The 19564-nt window shown below is 37.0% G+C and overlaps 1 protein-coding gene across 1 annotated transcript in view; it reads left to right on the top strand.

Moving 5' to 3' along the window:
* Nucleotides 1-5679, top strand: part of LOC136833662 (dopamine receptor 1-like) — a 462462-nt gene extending 456783 nt beyond the window's left edge. The window contains exon 9 of the mRNA XM_067095830.1: nucleotides 3512-5679. Within this exon, the coding sequence (XP_066951931.1) occupies nucleotides 3512-3556 (45 nt within the window). The 3' untranslated portion in view covers nucleotides 3557-5679. The remainder of the gene's footprint in view (nucleotides 1-3511) is intronic.
* The last annotated feature ends 13885 nt before the right edge of the window (nucleotides 5680-19564 follow it).

The following is a 19564-nucleotide window of genomic DNA, read 5'->3' as shown; positions in this document are numbered from 1 at the left end:
CGGTGGTGGCCTGGCCTTTATCGTTGCCAGACGCATAATTATGGCTAAAATTAACATTTAATAAAATAAAAACTTCTGAGGTTAGAGGGCTGTAATTTGGTGGATGATCAACATACCAATTTGCAGCCCTCTAGCCTCAGTAGCTTTTAAGATCTGAGGGTGGACAGAAAAAAGTTCGGACGGACAGACAAAGCCGGCACAATAGTTTTCTTTTCAGAAAACTAAAAAGCATATAACCCGATATAGCGGAAGGTTATGGTGAAAAAGCTGTAACGCAGCCCATAGTTAATTGGCCGCAAATAATAGCTTAGATATTCCAACCTCTTAGCCATATTACTATCCCACAGGACTTGACGAGTGCCTTTTACAACTCAGGAACATTATTTACTAGATTTCCAAGAACCTATCATTAAGATTTTGACTATCGACAGAGATTTGATTTTGTGGAGATTCTCGTAAAGATTCGTGTTAATTAATAAGAATCTCTGTACTGACTTTTCTCACGAATCATTACAATATTGTTGTAGAACTACGAGACAAGTGTCTTGAATATGTTATTGGTTTTTACGTTGATGCTTTTAAGAATCACTGCAAGACTGCAGCCAGTTACCATGACTTTGTACCGTAATTTGCATGGATTACTTAGTTCTTAAGTTGTTTTTCATTCATACACTTGTGCATAATGATTTTACAAATATTAACTTTATATTTTACCGGATTTTTTTTTTTTTTTGTCTTATTTAAGAATTTAAATAATGAAACTTCAAAGAGTAATTAGGTTCATATTGCGCTAAGATAAATAGTAGTAATAGTTTTTCAGTATTTAATCTGTAATTATGCACACACGTTTACTAATTATCATTGTTCATATTATCATAATTATTATTTCCCACCCAGGTGCAACCCCATTAAACCATTAAAACAACATGATTTTTTTCATGCCTCATCACCTTCACTGCAATTATGTACACACATTTTCAAATTATTTTTGTTGTTCGCATTATTACTAATTTTTACTTCACACCCTAGGACAGCCCCTTCAGACCATTAAAACTCAAAAAAAAAAATATTTTCTTTCAATCAATCTTACCACCTCTTATCCATCATTACTCTTTACCCCTTCTTCCATACATCCCTGCTTACCCTACTCTCATTTCGCAGGATTCCAAGTGCCGAAGTCGAAATGACGGAAGTGATTATAATATAACATTGCTAAGATGATTTTCCCCTCTGTTTGAGGGACCCAGATTTGAAATTGTCCAGCGCAGACGTCAGAGTGAAATGGTAATACGATTGCATTCGTGGCTTGCGTTTTGTCTTCTGATTCTGTGACAGGGTTTGTTTACTAACAAATTTTCGTGATGTCTTGTCATATCAAAGTCCATAGTGTCTGGACTTTAATCTGCATATTGGCGCTTAAATTGTCCGTCGTCGCAATGATAAAAACTGAAACTAATTGTTACTGTGCTTGTGAAACAGATTTTTGAAAAGAGTGCTAATTTCTTCTGATTTCTTTGTTTTCTTGAAAGTTACTTCATGATGCCTATTTCTTAACCATTTAGCGTCTCACGGTTTCTTTTAAATATTCTATATAACATTTATTTATTTAGAATACACAGCACTATACATTTCTGCCATACGAATTTTGAATAGTACATATAACCAACCCTTTCACCCACAAGGATTTTGGTAGTCGATAAATTTTGTTTAAATCAGATTTTATTTTCCATTCTCGTTTGCTGCTTTGAAGACCTCATTGGCGCCCTAGACAGGATTGCCCCTCTCAGGTGAATTGGGAATGCATTTGCTTGATAGGGATTGCATTTAACTTGATGAGGGGATGCATTTAGCCTCGAATGCTCTTCTCGAGAATAGAAATTCGAAAGTTAACGCCAGACAAATAGTTTGCTAAGGGTTGTAGTGTCTAAGAATATGGAATTGTTTAACATTTTTAGTGAAAATTTTTGAGGGTTTAATGGTTACGATGTTTATCTGTTGCAAGGAATTTTAGCAGTGTAAAGTTATCTTTGGACCGATATGATCACCATGCAATTAACTGTCAATCTATTAGGTTTCAGTATATTGGTCCCCTGCCTCTAAATGTATTTGAATATGTTACAGCTGCTTAGGAATTCATTCCCCTACTTCCATGTTTCCCACCTGAAATGGCAAAGTTATTACTCTCTCAAGGTACTGGAGAGACAAAGAAAAATTAACTGTGACTAATTAATAAATTTACACATTTATTTTTCTTAATAATAAAAAACTATTAATCAGTTAAATTGATTTAATTTCTTGAAGAGGTAAAAGTCTAAATATAGATTTTGTCACAATTTCAGGTCCCAGTAACTGAAGTGACAGCACAACCCAATGTACATACCAAAGAGTGAGAGAGTTTCAATTTCTTTTTCTAAATATAGCCCGTATTTGAGTTAAGGCTTGAGACTCAAACTCAAATAGAAATTTTCGTGGGGGGAAAATCTTGTTTTGAAAAATTTGGGAAAACCCTTCGTCCTTTGAGTATGTAGAGCTACAGCCATCTTTTGATCGAGAATGCGATTCTTATTTTTCTAACGTATTGTATTCATTATTATGCTTTTATCAGTATTGTCTGATCATTTATTTATTTTGCTCTTTTTGCTTTTTTTCCAGTTCAGTCTTTTTACTGAAGCTATGATCACTGATTGTATGACATTAACAGCACTTTTCTTGGCTTCCAGAAATCTACTTTGAAAGGTTTTCCATATGTAATATTTTGTATAATTTTCCATAGTTATCCTATTAACAGCTGTAGGAGTTCATAATTTAGCTATTTCCTACTTTGCTAATTTGCATAATTTCTATACAGTATTAAACAGCGTAAAATAATTTTGATAACTGGAATGCTTCTATAAATTTGTTCTCTAAAGTTACATTCAGTGATAATTCGAAAACCTATGAATGACGTAAAAATATTTTTCTTTATTTTTTCATAAATTTTTTTTATCATTATTACAATTTCAGGTTTCCTCTTTATAGATTTAATATCTTATTTTCTGTTTCATCTCAAAGGTTACATTGATTTCAGTACGTTTAGTAATCTACATGTTGTTAAAATTTGTTTTTTAACCAGTATTAAAAATTACAAATTACTCGCATAAAAATCAATTTTATTTATTCTAACACTTTGCTAATGCTTACCATGTACAGTTCTAAGACTGGAGCTCTTCATTGTGTACAGATCTACCATTTTTTGTTTCTTGTTTCTTAAATATTCGTGTGGTACATTTGCAGCTTTTAGCTTAGTGCAGCATTGTGGTTCCTCAATCATTCATTACTCATTCTATTTGGATATATAATGCTTACCAGTAGATGAATTTCTTCTCTGCATAAATTTCCAGTAATTTTAGGTTATGTATGAGTCTGATTAAACTCTTTATGGGAAAAAGTGGTTTCTGATACTATTCTCTTTCACTTTCTCTGACCATCTTCACTTTAATACAGATTTATTATTTGTCTCTTTCTCCCGCAGGAGGCGCGGAGGCGGCGCCAACGGGGCGAGTGGAGTGGCAGGTAGCCACTCCTGCCTGGAAGTCCCACGACACCACCAGAACGGGTCGTCCTCCACAGCCCTGACAGAGTACACAGTTCTGGACGCCTCGGCCACGCCCAGGTTCTCCCACGACCGCTCCAGGGCCTCCTCGGGAGAACGCTGCCTCATTCTGGAGCAGATCTCGGCGATCTGAAGATTCCCGAAGGAATGAAAGGCCACGGGAGACGCTCATCCGCAAAGTCGACTCGCCAATTCCGCTCTTGACCTCCGCTGCACACTTTTCTCGCTTCTCTTCAGACTTCCCTCCCAGAGCCGTCGGCTCATCTCTTAGCCTGGACGTTTTTTTTTTTTTGGTCCTTTTCGAGACCAAAACGAAGAAGAGAAAGCAAGAGGTCACGGCTAAGGTTCCCTGTCAATTCTCCGGAAGTAGTTTTGGGTAGAAACTTCCCCATTTAGAGTGATGAAAGACATCATGAACTCAAAGATTATGTTTTAACTGTACTGTGATGTGAATTAACTAAGGCCATAATCCAAGAGAGAGAGAGAGAGAGAGAGAGAGAGAGAGAGAGAGGTGATTGTTGACATTTTTTTTATGGTGGAAACTAATTTGAGTACACATTTGATTTTCATTTTGCCAGACAGCAGACATTTCCTTTTCGTTTCACTAGTCCAAGGATTTTTCTGAAATGTCTTTATTATCTCAAAAGAGACGTTTTTACGTTGTGCCAGTGACCGAAGAAAAAAAAAGCAAATTGTGAACAGAAAAAAAGTGAACAATATTTGTGCCAATCAGTGATTATCAGACTCGCAAAAGATGCAGTGAAATGGATATATGTTATTCAAGAACCTGGTACAATAAACAAAAACAGGAAGGAGAACAAATCTTTAGACTTTTCTTAGTGGAAAATGTGTTGCTCTGATGGTCGTTATTTATTCATGTGTTCCACAGGTAAATTAAAAGGAAGGCTAAGAACACACCTGTTTGTCCAAAGAGTGACGAAGAGTAACCAAAGTTAGGCAAAAAGATGACACTGTGCTGGAATTTTTTTTTTAACAGTTCAAAACTTCACACATTCATTATTTGTCGTTTTCATTTGGCATCAGCCTTTTGCCCACGCTGATGGGGTAAAATTGCCCAGAGGAGTGTATGATTGATGTGAATTTTAACAAACCTCAGAATAATACGTCTAAATCTTCTCCCTTTTGGGAATTCCGCATTTCGTTCTTGTCTTGACCTAAATGATGCCGCAGGTGACAGTTGAATGAAAACAAAAATCCATTCAAAGCCTTCTTTAAATTCTAAGCCATGTTTGTGAAGATCTTGTGAAGCACAATGGAAAACACATGATGACGAGGCGTTTGTTTGGTTATGTATAGATATTCTAATTCTCACGTAAAGTATGCAGAGTGTTTGTGTATGCGTACAAAAATGTGTCACATTTGCATAAGCTTACATGATAGATAGATAGATGTTGCTAGATGGATAGAAAGATAGATAGGTAGATAGAGGTTGCTTGTAGATAGAGAGATAGACAAATAGAGGTTGAATGTCGATAGACAAATTAAAAGATAGAAAGATAGATGTTGTTTGTAGATATGTAGATATTTTTCGTTTCTAGTTAGATGAATTTCGTAATGTATTTCCAATGACGCTGACGTGTTATCACGGTTCAAAAGTCTTCTGTGGTTCTTATTTTTAATTACTTTCCCATCTGCTCGTTTCTAAACTTCAGGAAATGTCCTAGAAAAGTTTTGTGTTTTCATTCTTCATCTTTTTTTCCATCAGTGACAGCTTCTAACAAACTAATAATTCCCATCACTTTTAAAAAGGGGGATTTTTCTCTTAGGGGTAGTAACTGTTTTATTTTATTTTCTTTACTAGTTCTCCGTTGTCTTTTCTTCTAGTGTCTCTGTCAACATTTATGACAATAAAATGAAAAATTGAAAACACTGGGGAATGCAGATATAGTCACCTCCAACGAGCTTGTAGGTTTTATTATCGTACCTTGGCAACCTACCGTTACGAAATCGGGCACACTGTTGACTGCTGGGTTGCTAGGGCAGGATAATGAGGCCGTTCAACTCACTGGTTGTGGCTATAGTACGGAGTCCAGTAAAAACTACATTTTTGAAGAATTCATTACAATGGCAAAACTTTTAAGCAAGGTCGATTAGATTATTAATAACGTTAAAGTAACAATGAAAACTATTATGAATCAGAAATATGATGGATCGTTGACAGTTATTTTTGCTTGCTGCCAATGGTAAGGTAGAGATAAACGACGATAAATTATCCTGAAAACAGACAAGAGATAATTGAAAACTGTCACTAAGGCACAAACACGGGTGCAAGCTTTACTGACTAGGTGCATTTGATGATGGCGTTTAGGGTTGTACAGTATCTGAGTGGTATCGTCGACACCTTGCAGTTCAAGCTTCGTTCAGGTCGTGATAGGTTTTCATTGGCACACAACATTATCATTCGTATGAGCTCAGAATGAGAGCTAAGGATGGGGCGCATAGGCCTACCTGCTGCTATGTCAAGAGCTAAGGATGGGGCGAGTAGGCCTACCTGCTGCTACGGCAAGAGCTAAGGATGGATGCTGCTACATCAAAAGGGGCTGCGTCAAGAGCTAAGGATGGGCATGTGTAGGCCTACCTTCTGCTACGTCAGGAGCTAAGGATGGGGCGCGTAGGCCTACCTGCTGCCACATCAAGAGCTAAGGATGGGGCGCATAGGCCTACCTGCTGCCACGTCAAGAGCTAAGGATGGGGCGCACAGGCCTACCTGCTGCCACATCAAGAGCTAAGGATGGGGCACGTAGGCCTACCTGCTGCTATGTCAAGAGCTGAGGATGGGGCTCATAGGCCTACCTGCTGCCATGTCGAGAGCTAAGGATGGGGCGTGTAGGCCTACCTGCTGCTACATCAGCAGAAATTACCTTGTTTATCCAGGTCCAAGGCCAAGATGGGTGGGGTCGCCTCCCACCTGGGGTAACTACGTAGTCGGTGACGTATCTTAGAGGTACTTGCTCATTACGGAAATTCACCTGCTGACGCAATAAGGAGGTAGACAAAACTCCGCTTGCATGGGGGGTTTTGGTGGGGGGAAGTGAGCAGACCGTCTCTTTCTCTTGGCCTTGCCCAGGTCTCTTGAGTAGGTGGAGTAAGGGACGTAGCCGCAGATCGTGTTCATTTTAACGTTCAGTCTCTAAGCATTGGTCTGTCCCGTGAACCTGGTGTTTGTCACCTATTTTCAGACTTTTAAGATTCCTGAACAACGGAGGGCGTTTAAATAAACCAATAGCAATTCCTGTAGCGGAGAAATTCGAAATTTCTGGGTGACACAGAAGCTTTCAGGCCTACTAACAACTTGCCGCACGTCAAGTCCGCAACGTTGCTTCTCAACAATAGTCTCCGCCAGCATTTACTTCTGAGATTTTCCCAACTTCACAGCTCTAAAGCGTTTGAATCTTTGAGCAGATGAAATAGGAATGAAGCCAGCGAAATTGTTAATCCTTATCCAAAGGGTTTACTTACACAGTGAGGACATTTCAAGTGAACGGTATTTGTTATTGTTTCCATTATATTAACAGACTGATGAATGAGGGTTAAACTTGAATAATAAAAGTATATCGAGAGGGGATTAAGTTGAACCTAGATTTTAAAAGATTTCGGAGACAGGATAACTTGAACTTCGTTGTTGATAGATTATGGGGAGATGATTTGTCACAGAAAGATGATAAACTTGATATTGAAAGACAATATTAATAGGATCAAGTTAAAATTAGATCATAAAAGATCATGGGAAGCTGATAAAGCAGAACTTAGATGTTGAAAGATTATGAATAAATGATTAGGATAATCTTAGTTGCTGAAAAATTATGGGTAAATGATCGCTGTCTTTGTTAAACTCAGATTTTCAGGAGAATCCTGAGCTACAACTTAGGTACTAAGACGTTTTGCGGACAGGGCTAACTTAAACTTAGGATTGGAATATAGAATTTAGGCCAAAAGCCAAGCACTGAGACCTAAGAGGTCATTCATTGCTGAAGGGGAAATTGAGAGTAGAAAGGCTTGAAAGGTGTAACAGGAGGAAAACCTCGCAGTTGCACTATAAACAAGCGTTTGGAGAGGGTGGATAGCAAGGTGGAAAGAGAGAGAATATGAATTGAAGTAAATAGAAGGAATGAAAGGGTTTGCAGCTAGGGGTCGAAGAGACGCTGCAAAGGACCTTAAGTATTGCCTACAGTGCTCCGCGTGAGGTGCACTGACGGCACTACCCACCTACGGGGAAGTTAAACTTAGGTACTGGGCGATTAAAACAAAAGCTTCCGATGAAAATAGCAATAATACCCTCTTCGGATCTGGCTAGTTGCAAATGGTGTTATGTGAAATACCTCTTTAAATGTTTTCAAGGTCCTTATTTCTTATTATCAGGAGAGAGGAAGGAAAGGCATGCCTTGTTAAATTGAATACAGAATTTAGGCCAGAGGCCAAGCACTGGGACCAATGAGGTCATTCAGCGCTGAAACGGAGATTGACAGTAAAAGTCTGAAAGGTGTAACTGGAGGAAAACCTCAAAGCAGTTGCACTATGAGTCAATTGTTAGGAGAGGCTGGAAGTAAGTTGGAAAAAAGAGAGTATGAAAGGGGCTACAGTAAGAGGAAGGCATTCCTTATTGGCCATTAAATGCATCATTTATTACATAACTTCAAGTTCCTTAAATAACTGTGCATGAAAGCAAGCAAAGGAGAGATCACTGAAAATAAACTCGCACTGACGTCTTTCAGAAATCATTTCAAATTTTGCTCAAGGGTAATTGACGGGTTGGATCCGGGGAAAGGTCAAACCAGGTGAGAACTTCTAAACACTCGGCTTCAGGGATAAGAGTATTTGGGAGTAAAATATGTAAAGTTTCTTGGGCTAATGACAATACTTGTGACTACTTTATTATTATTTTTTTTTATCATCTGGGCACTAGTTTATTTTTTATCCGACTTTGTTAATTTATAGGTTATAGGAATGTGTGTGTGTATATATATATATATATATATATATATATATATATATATATATATATGTATGTATATACATATATAGATATATATTTACTATATATGTGTATATGATATGTATATATATATATATATATATATATATATATATATATATATATATATATATATATATATGTGTGTATGTATATATACATACACATATAGATATACATACAGAATAGAGTGCATGTTCTCACGTATAAATGGAGGAATGAACGAAAAGTGTCCAATCACCTACACTGAGAGGATATATATATATATATATATATATATATATATATATATATATATATATATATATATATATATATATATATATATATATATATATATATAAATCCACTGACTGACTGACTGAGTGAAAAGGATGAAAAAAAGGCTTTTTTGCTACATTGTGATACATGTAAGTAGACTGTAGCCCGTAAGATCTTAGCGAACATTATATGTATTTGTTGTATATATGACGATGGAGTAGTATAGATATTTTAGTACGACAACTCAGCTGCGTTCTTTTTTTCTCTCGTTGTTCTTTTCAGGGCATTACTGGGGGCATTACTACCAGGGGCATTGCTCTCCCCCATGTACATGGCATTTCCGTATTTTTTTTCGTGTGTGTTACAGAACTGGAGAATAGAAGAATCCTTCCAGGGCTGTCATATGACTGAGACTTTTTTGTCCTAAGGAGAGTCTCACTGTGAGACGAAAAAAGGACTTCCTGTTTACTTAGAGAATAAATGTACGTTTGGGATTATTTTTCTTGAAGGAAAAAAGGAATTTACAGAATCCATTATAAACAAAAATATATCAGTATTATTAAGAAAATCAGGGGGTGGTGATATGTATAGATATTCTCAGATAGGTAGACTTCGTGACTATCACAAAATCTTCTGTAGGTAAAAACATTTTTAAAGTTTTCCTTTCTGTGAAATTGTTTTTTTTTTTTTTATCTTAGAAAAAGCCAAACCATTATGCTGTATTTGTTTCATCTATTTGAAAACCCCAATTTTGTAGAACTTTTTTTTTCTGGTAACAGCTTTTTTCCACAAGTGAAAGTAGATATTTTTTTATTTGTGAAACATCCAAAATCTCTTTATAACATGAAGATTTGAGATAGTATTTATATTGTAGTAGAGGCTGAGAAAGTCTGTGAAGTAGTGAACTCTGTATAAAGATTTCTATCTCCAGTACATTTTTACGTAGAGACCTAGATGAATATCTGCCTGTAAATAAGACTGGTAACATTATAGAGTCGACTAATCTTAGTAATCAATAGGGAATTCCATCCTTCGTAACTTTAGATGTATACAACACTACGACTCTCACTTTCACCGTCGCACAAATTGCACTTTCATTCCATCACCGGCATTGAGACTAACCCTTGGGTACCACGACCTTGCAATCGCTGGAACCAGGCGGACTTCCAGGTACTGGAGTCCTCTGGATGACCTGCGTGCAGATCTGGAAGACGAGAGCTCTTCTTGTCCACTGGAGACGTCTTGCGATTTCATCCTGTAATGGAATCCATTGTTCTATTCCAGAGAATATGCGTCTTTCTTGAAGGTTCTTCCATGACGTCAAGAGCAGGCCTATAGTTTTGGTTTCCATGGAGTCTGGAAAGGGAGAAACTTGTTCAGGACTCTTGCTCATTTCCATTTGCCTTTTGGGAATCAGCGTAAATAAATTTTTACATGAAAATTCATTACAGCCATAAAAAACGACATTAACATTGACATGCGACACTAATTTGAACTCGGTTATAAAGAATCAACATCTAATGAATCTCAAAGTCAGTGACAGATTTAAATTAGTCGGCTTCATTTGAAGTGATATATAGTTATCAGAAGAACATTGTAGCGGCAAAGGTCACAGAATAACTAATAATTAAAAATGTCCATCTGTTAAATAATCATGAAAACTTGTTGCCTTCTTAAACTTGCCCCGAGTTTCCTCAGTTAATGCCAATACTGAGATGAATAGGACGAGTTAGCTTTAATTAACGGGTTAATGATCTAGATGATTACGTGCCTGGAACCACTGGAATTGCTGAGGATGCTCGGAAAGGCTTTATTTAGCCTCAAGAATATTTCCCAGGAATGAAGAGATTTTCCTTACCTAAAATAGATAATGAAGCATTGACGGAAATTTTTTGCACCTGTAATTGAATACCAAGTTGAACACCTGATGACCTTGATTTTGATTCGTGTTATCTTTTTTTAATTATCCTACCTTTGGACAAAAGTATGTATTTTGTACTTTATTTATCTTTGTTAACATGAAGACTGTTTATCTGCCTACTAAAGAAACGGCCCTTACATTTTCATACACTCGGTAATATTTGTTGGACTGGGTTCTCGAAAGTTGTGCATGAAGAATATAAATATGCAATTAATATTCAAAATTATTAGGATTCCAGTGTGCCCAGTGGCGGAGTAATTGAACTGAATCAATTCCGGCTTTCCAGTTTTCCAAGATCAAAGACTGCTCATTTCCGCTTCATAATTAAACACTTTTGGAAACCGGGCTTCGTGGCTGTAAGATATTTTCATAAAAATAGTTATTTGTTGTGAAATAAATTTCTCTGTGAAAAAAGTAATGTATTGATGAGAGTTAATCCGATAAAAATGTGATTGCCCAGACCAAATACAAATGGCCCAAACTTCGTTCATAATTTCTTCATTCATTCATTCAATCAGTCATTCAAAAATACACCCGGAAATAAAGGGTTAATTTTCAGGTTTGTAATATTGTCATACTTCAAGAAATACTTTCCAAAAACGCATCTTGACGTCTTCTGCTCACTTCATCTGGTACCAAGTGCTGAAGAACACTTATAAACCAAGTGCTGAAGAACATTTATAAACCAAGTGCTGAAGAACACTTATAAAATAAGTGCTGAAAAACAACACTTGAGAGGCAAGGTGCCTTTTCCATGAACATGATATTCCCTTCATGTACATTTACTATTTTATCCCCTCCCATCAAAAAAAAAACTATTCAAAAAACTTCTCAGCTTTCAATGCTCTGCTCAGTCATATTTCAGAACTTTTTTTAAGACCAGGAGACTTCATACATAGACTTCATAGTTGCAGTGGACGACGCTAAAACCTATCTATATACATATATATACGGGAATGTATCTATGTATATGAAAGCATGTATGTTTTTGGATGTTTGTATGTGTGTATGTATGTATGTATATATATGTGGATATAGATAGATTTATGCATGTATTCGCTCGAAGCGTGCGTGCATGCATAAATATATCGTGTACTCTATATATATCCGTGTGTGTATATATATATATTTGTAAACGTGAGGTCACTTTCTACTCTTGATTTAGGAGACGGGTTGACTCGAAAATTCGTCACAGCCTTCCCATATTATTCATAGGCCATATAAATATGTATATAATAGTTAGAATATTTATTTTTGTGTACCTGTATGCCAGTGTAATGGTGTATTTATTGTCCTTAACGGGATTATTCCTTTCGGTGAACAGAAAAGTGAGACTGAGGGCTAATAAGTAATAAATAAATTATAATATAAGTGTTCAGTGCGATTCGTGAACCGAGTGACGTCACAAAGCCGAGTGACTTGAGAACCTCGTGACGTCACGATATCAGTGACCAAGTGGAGCATTTGATCATACTTGCATTGACTGTTTATGTGTCTAGTGTTTCTTATGAGGAGAAATAATTTGTGAATCCTCCGCTAGATGGCCGTAGTTTCATCTCACCTTGTGATTGGATGGTTTGGGATTCATGAGGCCCGGCCATGAAGCAGCCAATAACAGGTGCAGGTTATCCTACTCATCCAGTTGGTTTACAAATTCGTTGTAAATGTCCACATTTTTAGAGAAGACGCAGACGATTCTGTCGTGAGCGTTCGATTTCTGTAATTTTTTTTTTTTTTTATTTGAGAAAATTCAAACGAGGTTTTGAATTTTGGTACGTTCGTTTTGTGAAATGGACACGATTAATTCATGAAAAAACTGATATGTATTATTATTTTCTCTATCGAATTACGCGGCATGAATTCGGAATGATGCTTCAACCGAACGTATAATTTCCCAAAGGTTACAGAGTCATTTGTTTATGAATGTAAAAAAAATGTTCAAGAATACTTCTTGCTTTGTATCCTTGCTGTATGATCCATAGCAGTAATTCTTTGAAGCCTCAGAGATTACTTACAGGTCTGTCTGAAATGTCCTAGACTAACTCTCTCAATAGGAAACAAAAAAAGCAGTTATTTTTCTTGTCATTGTGTCATTTTTCTCAATAGAAGGTAAACACGGTTGTCCTTCGTCTGTCATTGTGTACCAGAATACGTTATAGGCCAACTCTAGTCTAATGATTGTAGTCAGTGAATTTACAATGTAAATGATACAGCAAATGAATTTTATTATATTTTTTTATATCATTGATTTTAAAACGGTTCTACCCGTTCTCCTTTGTGACATGTGTAATGTGTTTAGCTAATATTAATTATAAATAAATAAAAAGGCCTCCTTTCAAGGCCTTTTTTTTGGGTGTTGTTGATGGTCAATGTCCAGAACAGTGCGGGAAAGGAATTAAATAGACAAAAAATAGACTTTTATTTTTAGTCAACAGAAATTTTTTTCTCTGACCTTTCATTCCTCTATTTACTTCATGTCTACGAAAGAGCAAAAAATAGAAAAGAAATGGAGGAGAAAAGAATCTGGAGAGAGAAACAAGAAGAGCACAAGAATTCCAAGGAGTTGTTTGTTTCTTAGGAGGAAAATTTTAGTACATATATATTCCTGAATCTTTTGTCAAAGTTGGTTTTCTTTTTCGGCGCAGAATTTTTTGTCAACAAAACTGAAGACAGTTTTCAAGAAGTGTTCCAAAAGAAATTTGTATATAAAGAATTGTGCATAATAGTCTTTTTTTTAAGATATAAATTTAGTCATTTATATACCTAATAGAGGGCAATTTGTATATTTTGTACTTTGCGACATAAAATGAGTTGTGGATTCATTGTAGTAGGGAGAATCTCAGTTATTTGCCTAATGTTAGAGAGGAGTTCTTAATATATTTTGTAGAATATCATTAAATTACAAGGTAATGATTTATATAAATATTCATGCATATAATAGAGTATATATATATATTATTTGATATATAATGTTGCAGAATAGTTATATAATACTACGTTATATATATATATATCATTAAATTATATATATATATAATGATTTATATAATATATATATATATATATATATATATATATATATATATATATATATATATATATATATATATATATATACATATATAATATCAAGAATCATACACTTTTTATATATATCATATACAGGAGAATAAGATAATAAATATATATATGATATATATATGTATGTATTTATGTATATATATATATATGTATATATATACATATATATATAAAACAATGAATCTCAGAAGGCAAGCGCAATAACTTTTCCAACTCCGTTTTTGTAATAAAGACTCCACCAACAACACAAGGGAAACTTTGTACAGAGAGAGAGGTAAAGTAATTGTCATTTTCATTTGCTCTGAATGAATTTTACCGAGGTAATTGAATTCAGTCGTGTCATCTGGAGGTTGAAAGTGAAGTGCTCTCGTGTCAACAACTGTTTTTTTTTTTACGCGATTTTCCTTTTCTTTCTTTCCCCTGAAACTTATTATTCCCCATGTACTGAAAGAGACCATGCCAAATAAAGAATAATGTTTTTTAAACTTGCTGTTCATTATCCTTTCGCTGCTACTTTTTTTTTTTTTTTACGTGATCTACTTGAATACTGTTTTACTAACCACTTTATCGTAATTAAATGGTCATTCCGTGGCGTTTGGTAACTGGCTAGCTAAGGTTACGTTTTCAGTTAAAACAAAATAGACTTTTTGTCATTATCCCGGGTTTCAACAGGTCAGCTATTGCCTGACGTAGGTTTTTTTTTTTTTTTTTTACGTTTTCCTTTACTCTTAAAATCGGTTTCAGTGAACGTGTCCAAGCAATCCATGTCCCCTTTTCTAGTCTATTTTAAAATTCTGAAGCACGATTTCTAACATCTATGTAATTATTCAGTGTTTTCAATTATTTTTCTGCTACGTACGACAACTTTACAGTTCAATCACAGGTCTGGGGCCAGTGCGGCGTAAAACAAGGGTATCAGTTGTTTTTCCTTGGTTTGAGGTTGTTGGGTACTCTTCAAATTTGTTGCCGAGCATCAGTGCACTTATTTACTTCCATCATGCTTCGTGTTTGCAAGATTACTAACCAGAATCGAGAAAAATTTAGAGGCAAGTGAGTGAGCCATTAGACCCATATCAGAATACTAAGCTTAGGCCTATAGTGGAACTAGCGAAGCCATTATTGTCTCTAGTGATCGTCAGCGCAAAATCAAAGTCTACTGCAGCGTTCCTGATGAAGAAATGTGCTGATAAGGCATGTGAAGTCGCACTTCTGCAATATCGAGTCTCGTCAGAAGGAATACCAGGTTTTGCTAACCAAGTGACAATCGCCCGTGGTGGAAAAGTTCCTATGTATTCCGGTGTGGAGATTGCCAAAGTGAATTTTGGAGAGAATGAAAGTGCAATCAAAACTAGAGGGTTAAAGAGAAGAATGGGAGAAAATACTACATCATCAGTTGTGGCATGCGGAGTGCAAGAGGACACTGGATTGCAAGGAATATAAGAATCACAATCGGTGTACAATCGATATGAATTAACTCTCGAAATAATGGCTCAAAAGAAATTATAATGTACGACTGAATAAATTATTAACTGTTTTTGGACGAAGAGCGTCCGATAATGAAACATATATTCCCAGCGGTTATTAAGAGGATATTCAATAGGGGTCCTGGTCGTTCCGGCCGTTAGTCATTTAGGCCGTAACATCCAAACTGGCAAACGGCCGAAATGAGTGTATGTAACACTTTGATCCCCGAGGGGCTAGTACTAAACACGGCGTCTCAAGGACCTTCCGCCATGTCTCACGGCCTAAACTTCATATGGCCTAAAGTTGTGACGGCCCAACAGGTTCACGGCAGAAAATGATGCGTCTTAATCGTCCCGAACTCTTCAACATCACCAACACTTGGGTATTATACCCAGCAGAGCCCATAGAAGAGTTGGAAAGTAGGCTGAGACTAGGCTTCTTGGGGCATTCCATTTAAAACATCAAAAACGAACCCAAAAAGATACCCCAGGATGTTAGGAAAATCTTGAAAAGGAGATGGGCGTGTGTTGGTGACGAAATCTAACCAGGAGGCGTTGCGATCTTTTAGGCCTAACCGGTGTTGCTGGCTGGAGGCTGGTATTATACACGGTCTAGTTAGAGGTAAGTCAAGATCATGATTTATTTCAGTTACTGGATTTGGATTTTGAAGTATTCATGACATTCAATGGTACAGATTATGTGCCCCGAATACTCATGTTTTTATGGGAAAAAGTATGCGTGAATACGGAGTTCCATTTGAGTTTGTGTTAAGGTTGATCAAACCTCAACTTGAGTTTTATCAACACACGTTTTCCATGAATTTAATTGTATTGAAGTTTTCATAATATCCTTGGTTTTCAGTGTACTGGTAAATTTTAAATTGAGTGAAGGCCTACGTAGAGGAATTAATTTTGTATTTTTATTTTTTGTTGTTGGTTCAGATTTTTTAAAATACAAAAAAACTTTAAATTTTCAAATGTTTTTAAGTCTCATTTATTATTCATTGATAGGAGGTTTGGTGGAGCATGTTTTAAGACCACAAAAGACTTTAAGGTGAGATAAGAAACAAAAACATGAAAAAATGAAAAATAAAGTTATTACCGTAGTCAGGCCAAGGTGATGTAAGGTTCAGATACATGGGCATTAAGGATGCTGAGGAGTAGAGATTAAGGTGGTATGGCCATGTGATAAGGATTCTGAGTGAGAGGGCAGGTCCTGATCGTTTCGGACATAAGTCATTTAGGCCGTAACATCCAAACTGGCAGACAGTCGAAATGGGTATATATAATACTTAGGTCCCTGAAGGGCTAGTACTAAACATGGCGTCCTAAGGAGCTTCCGCCATGTCTCACGGCCTAAACTTCATATAGCCTAAAGTTGTGACAGCCTAACAGGTTTACGACAGAAAATAATAACGGCCTAATCGTCCCGAACTCAAGAGGGCTTGGGTGTAACATGTTAAGGGTAGAAGGTAAAGAGAGAGGCAAAGGGATTAGATGGCGTGATAAAGTGAGGGACAGGGACGATTTGAAGAAGGGTTTAGCGGAGGAAGATGCTTTCAGTATAGTAAGTTCCCCCGTATTCATGGGGGATGCATACCACTAACCCCTGCGAACAGCTCAAATCCGCAAATACTTAAAACCCCTGTAAAAACGCTGTAACTGCCTATTTTGATAGTTCAATGCACTGAAAAACCCTCTAAAAATGCTTATACCAGAATATTCTAATAGTTTTATCAAAAAAGTTAATTTAGTCATGAAAATGGTATGAAAATACAGTAATTTGTGAATATTTCTCTATGAAAAATACTGCAAATAGGTGAATTTTCCACGAATAATGGTTATATGTGTTCCAAAGAGAAATCCGCAAATAGGTGAAGCCACAAATCCGGAACAGCTAATAGGTGGGGGTCCACTAGAAAGTTAGAATAGTCACATTTGGGCAGACAATCCCTTAGCTTAGGGATAGTAGTGGGGATGACGAACAATAAAATAAATCCTAATTGACAACTTTCAAGCAAATTCATTTTAAAATTTTTCATATCGTCATTTGATATTTAAAACTAATCAAAATTTCACACAATTCATTACAATATCTCACTTACCAGTTTCAAATGGATGATTAAAATCATAGCACCATTTACCAGAAAAGATAGTGTCATGGTGAATTGGGGTTGGGCGATAAGAGTTTGGGATGATTAGGCCGTATTGTTATCAGCCGTGAACCTGTTTGGCCGTCACAACTTTAGGCTGTATGAAGTTTGGCCATAAGACATGGCGGAAGCTCCTTGGGAAGCTATGTTTAGTACTAGCCCCTTTGGGATCAAGGTATTATATACACCCATTTCGGCTGTTTGGATGCTACAGCCTAAATTACTTATGGCCGAAATGCCCAGGACCCAGTGATAATTCCAACGCTTTTCATTTAATGTATTTGAGAACAACCTCAAGAACAGCTAAATACGTCAAGTTCGAAAAACATATTAGCCTTATTAATGCCTCATAAGAGAAATGAACTTGAAAACAGGAGGAAATTTTAAAATTTTGCTTTAAACTGATGTCGTTGCAGGAGATCTAAGAATCAGAGCATTCTAGGAGTTATGAACCCATGCTGCTTAACCTAACAAAGATTCCAACCAACTCCGGTCTTCAGGTGGACAAACTGCTTACCCCAGCCTTGATGTGTGAGGTCTGTCCACAACCTTCTAGAGGTGTATATGTTGCTGAGCCTAACTAAGACTCATGAGATCTAACCTTTCCAATCTGCAGGTAGACAAGCTTAGCTAAGAATCATGACGTACAGTAAATCCATTCCAGTCTACAAGTAGATATGTTGCTTAGCATAGCCAAGAATCATGATGTCCAACCATGCAAGCTACAGATGGGCATAACTATTTAACCTAGCCAAGACTCAAAAGGTGTAACTACTCTGATCCACAGGTGGATGCACTTCTTAGCATAGTGAAGAATCGTGAGGTTCAACCACTCAAATCCACAGGTGGAATAATGTTTAGCCTAGCTAAGAGTCATGTAGTTCAGCCATTCCAAATCACAGTTGTACATAAGACTTAGCCTAGCTGAGACTCATTAAATCCAACCACTCCCAACGACGATTGGACTTGCTGCTTAGACTAGCAGACTAACCTAGCCACTTTCATGGGTGCCGGTCCCAAGCCCGGATAAATAGGGAGGGTTGGTGTCAGGAAGGGCATCCGGCCGTAAAAATCTGTGCCAAAACCATGGAATGAGCCGAAATATGGAAAGAGGGCGTACTCCGTAAACGACGCACAGAGACATCGCCCTAACTCTGTGATAAGGCGAGGGCTACTGCATCAGGAGCAGGTGCAGCTAAAGAAGCGAGCTCACATTGGATTTAGAGTATGTCAGCTTAATATTGGGTCCATGACTGGGAGAGGTAGAGAGTTGGCTGACCTGATGAGGAAAAGGAAAGTAGATGTTTTGTGTGTGCAAGAAATGCGATGGAAAGGAAATAAAGCTAAAGAATTGGGGGATGGATATAAGCTGTACTATAGTGGAGCAAATAAACAAGGCAGAAATGGAGTTGGCATAGTACTGTCTGGTGAATTGAAGAATACAGTGATAGAAGTACAAAGAAAGAATGACCGTATCATCAGATTGAAGATGTGCTTTGGGGAGAGAGTCTGAATATTATAAGTGCATACGCACCACAAGTTGGTTGCACAGAAGAAGAGAAGGGAAGTTTCTGGAGAGACATGGATGGAGTAATGCAAGAAGTGGAAGAACATGAGAGGGTGATAGTGGGGGCAGATTTGAATGGCCATGTTGGATGTGAAAATGAGGCGATTGGTCGGGTGCATGGGGGCCATGGAATTGGGAGAGAAACCCAGAAGGGGAGAATGTAGTGGACTTTGCTGTGGCACTCGACATGGCAATAGTAAACACATTCTTTATGAAGAAAAAGGGAACACCTAATAACATATAGGAGTGGGGAAGATGCTCCCAAATAGACTACTTCCTATATAAAAGGATAAAGCTGGGGAGGTCAAGAACTGCAAAGTTATCCCAGGCGACCATGTAGCCCCCAACACAGACTGCTATGCATGGATTTGAAGCTAAAAGGGAAAGAAAAACCAAAGCTAAAGGGATAAGGAAAATTAAATGGTACAAATTAGTGAGGAGGAGGATAAGAAAGAGAGTTTAAGAGAGGGTTTTGGAGGACATTGATATAGGAATTGAAGATGTTCAAGAATGGTGGGCTGAAATGCAGCAGT

This window comes from Macrobrachium rosenbergii, chromosome 52 (assembly GCF_040412425.1).
Source record: "Macrobrachium rosenbergii isolate ZJJX-2024 chromosome 52, ASM4041242v1, whole genome shotgun sequence".
Taxonomy (NCBI): domain Eukaryota; kingdom Metazoa; phylum Arthropoda; class Malacostraca; order Decapoda; family Palaemonidae; genus Macrobrachium; species Macrobrachium rosenbergii.
Note: the sequence above shows the minus strand (reverse complement) of the source record. Positions and strands in the feature narration are given on the sequence as shown.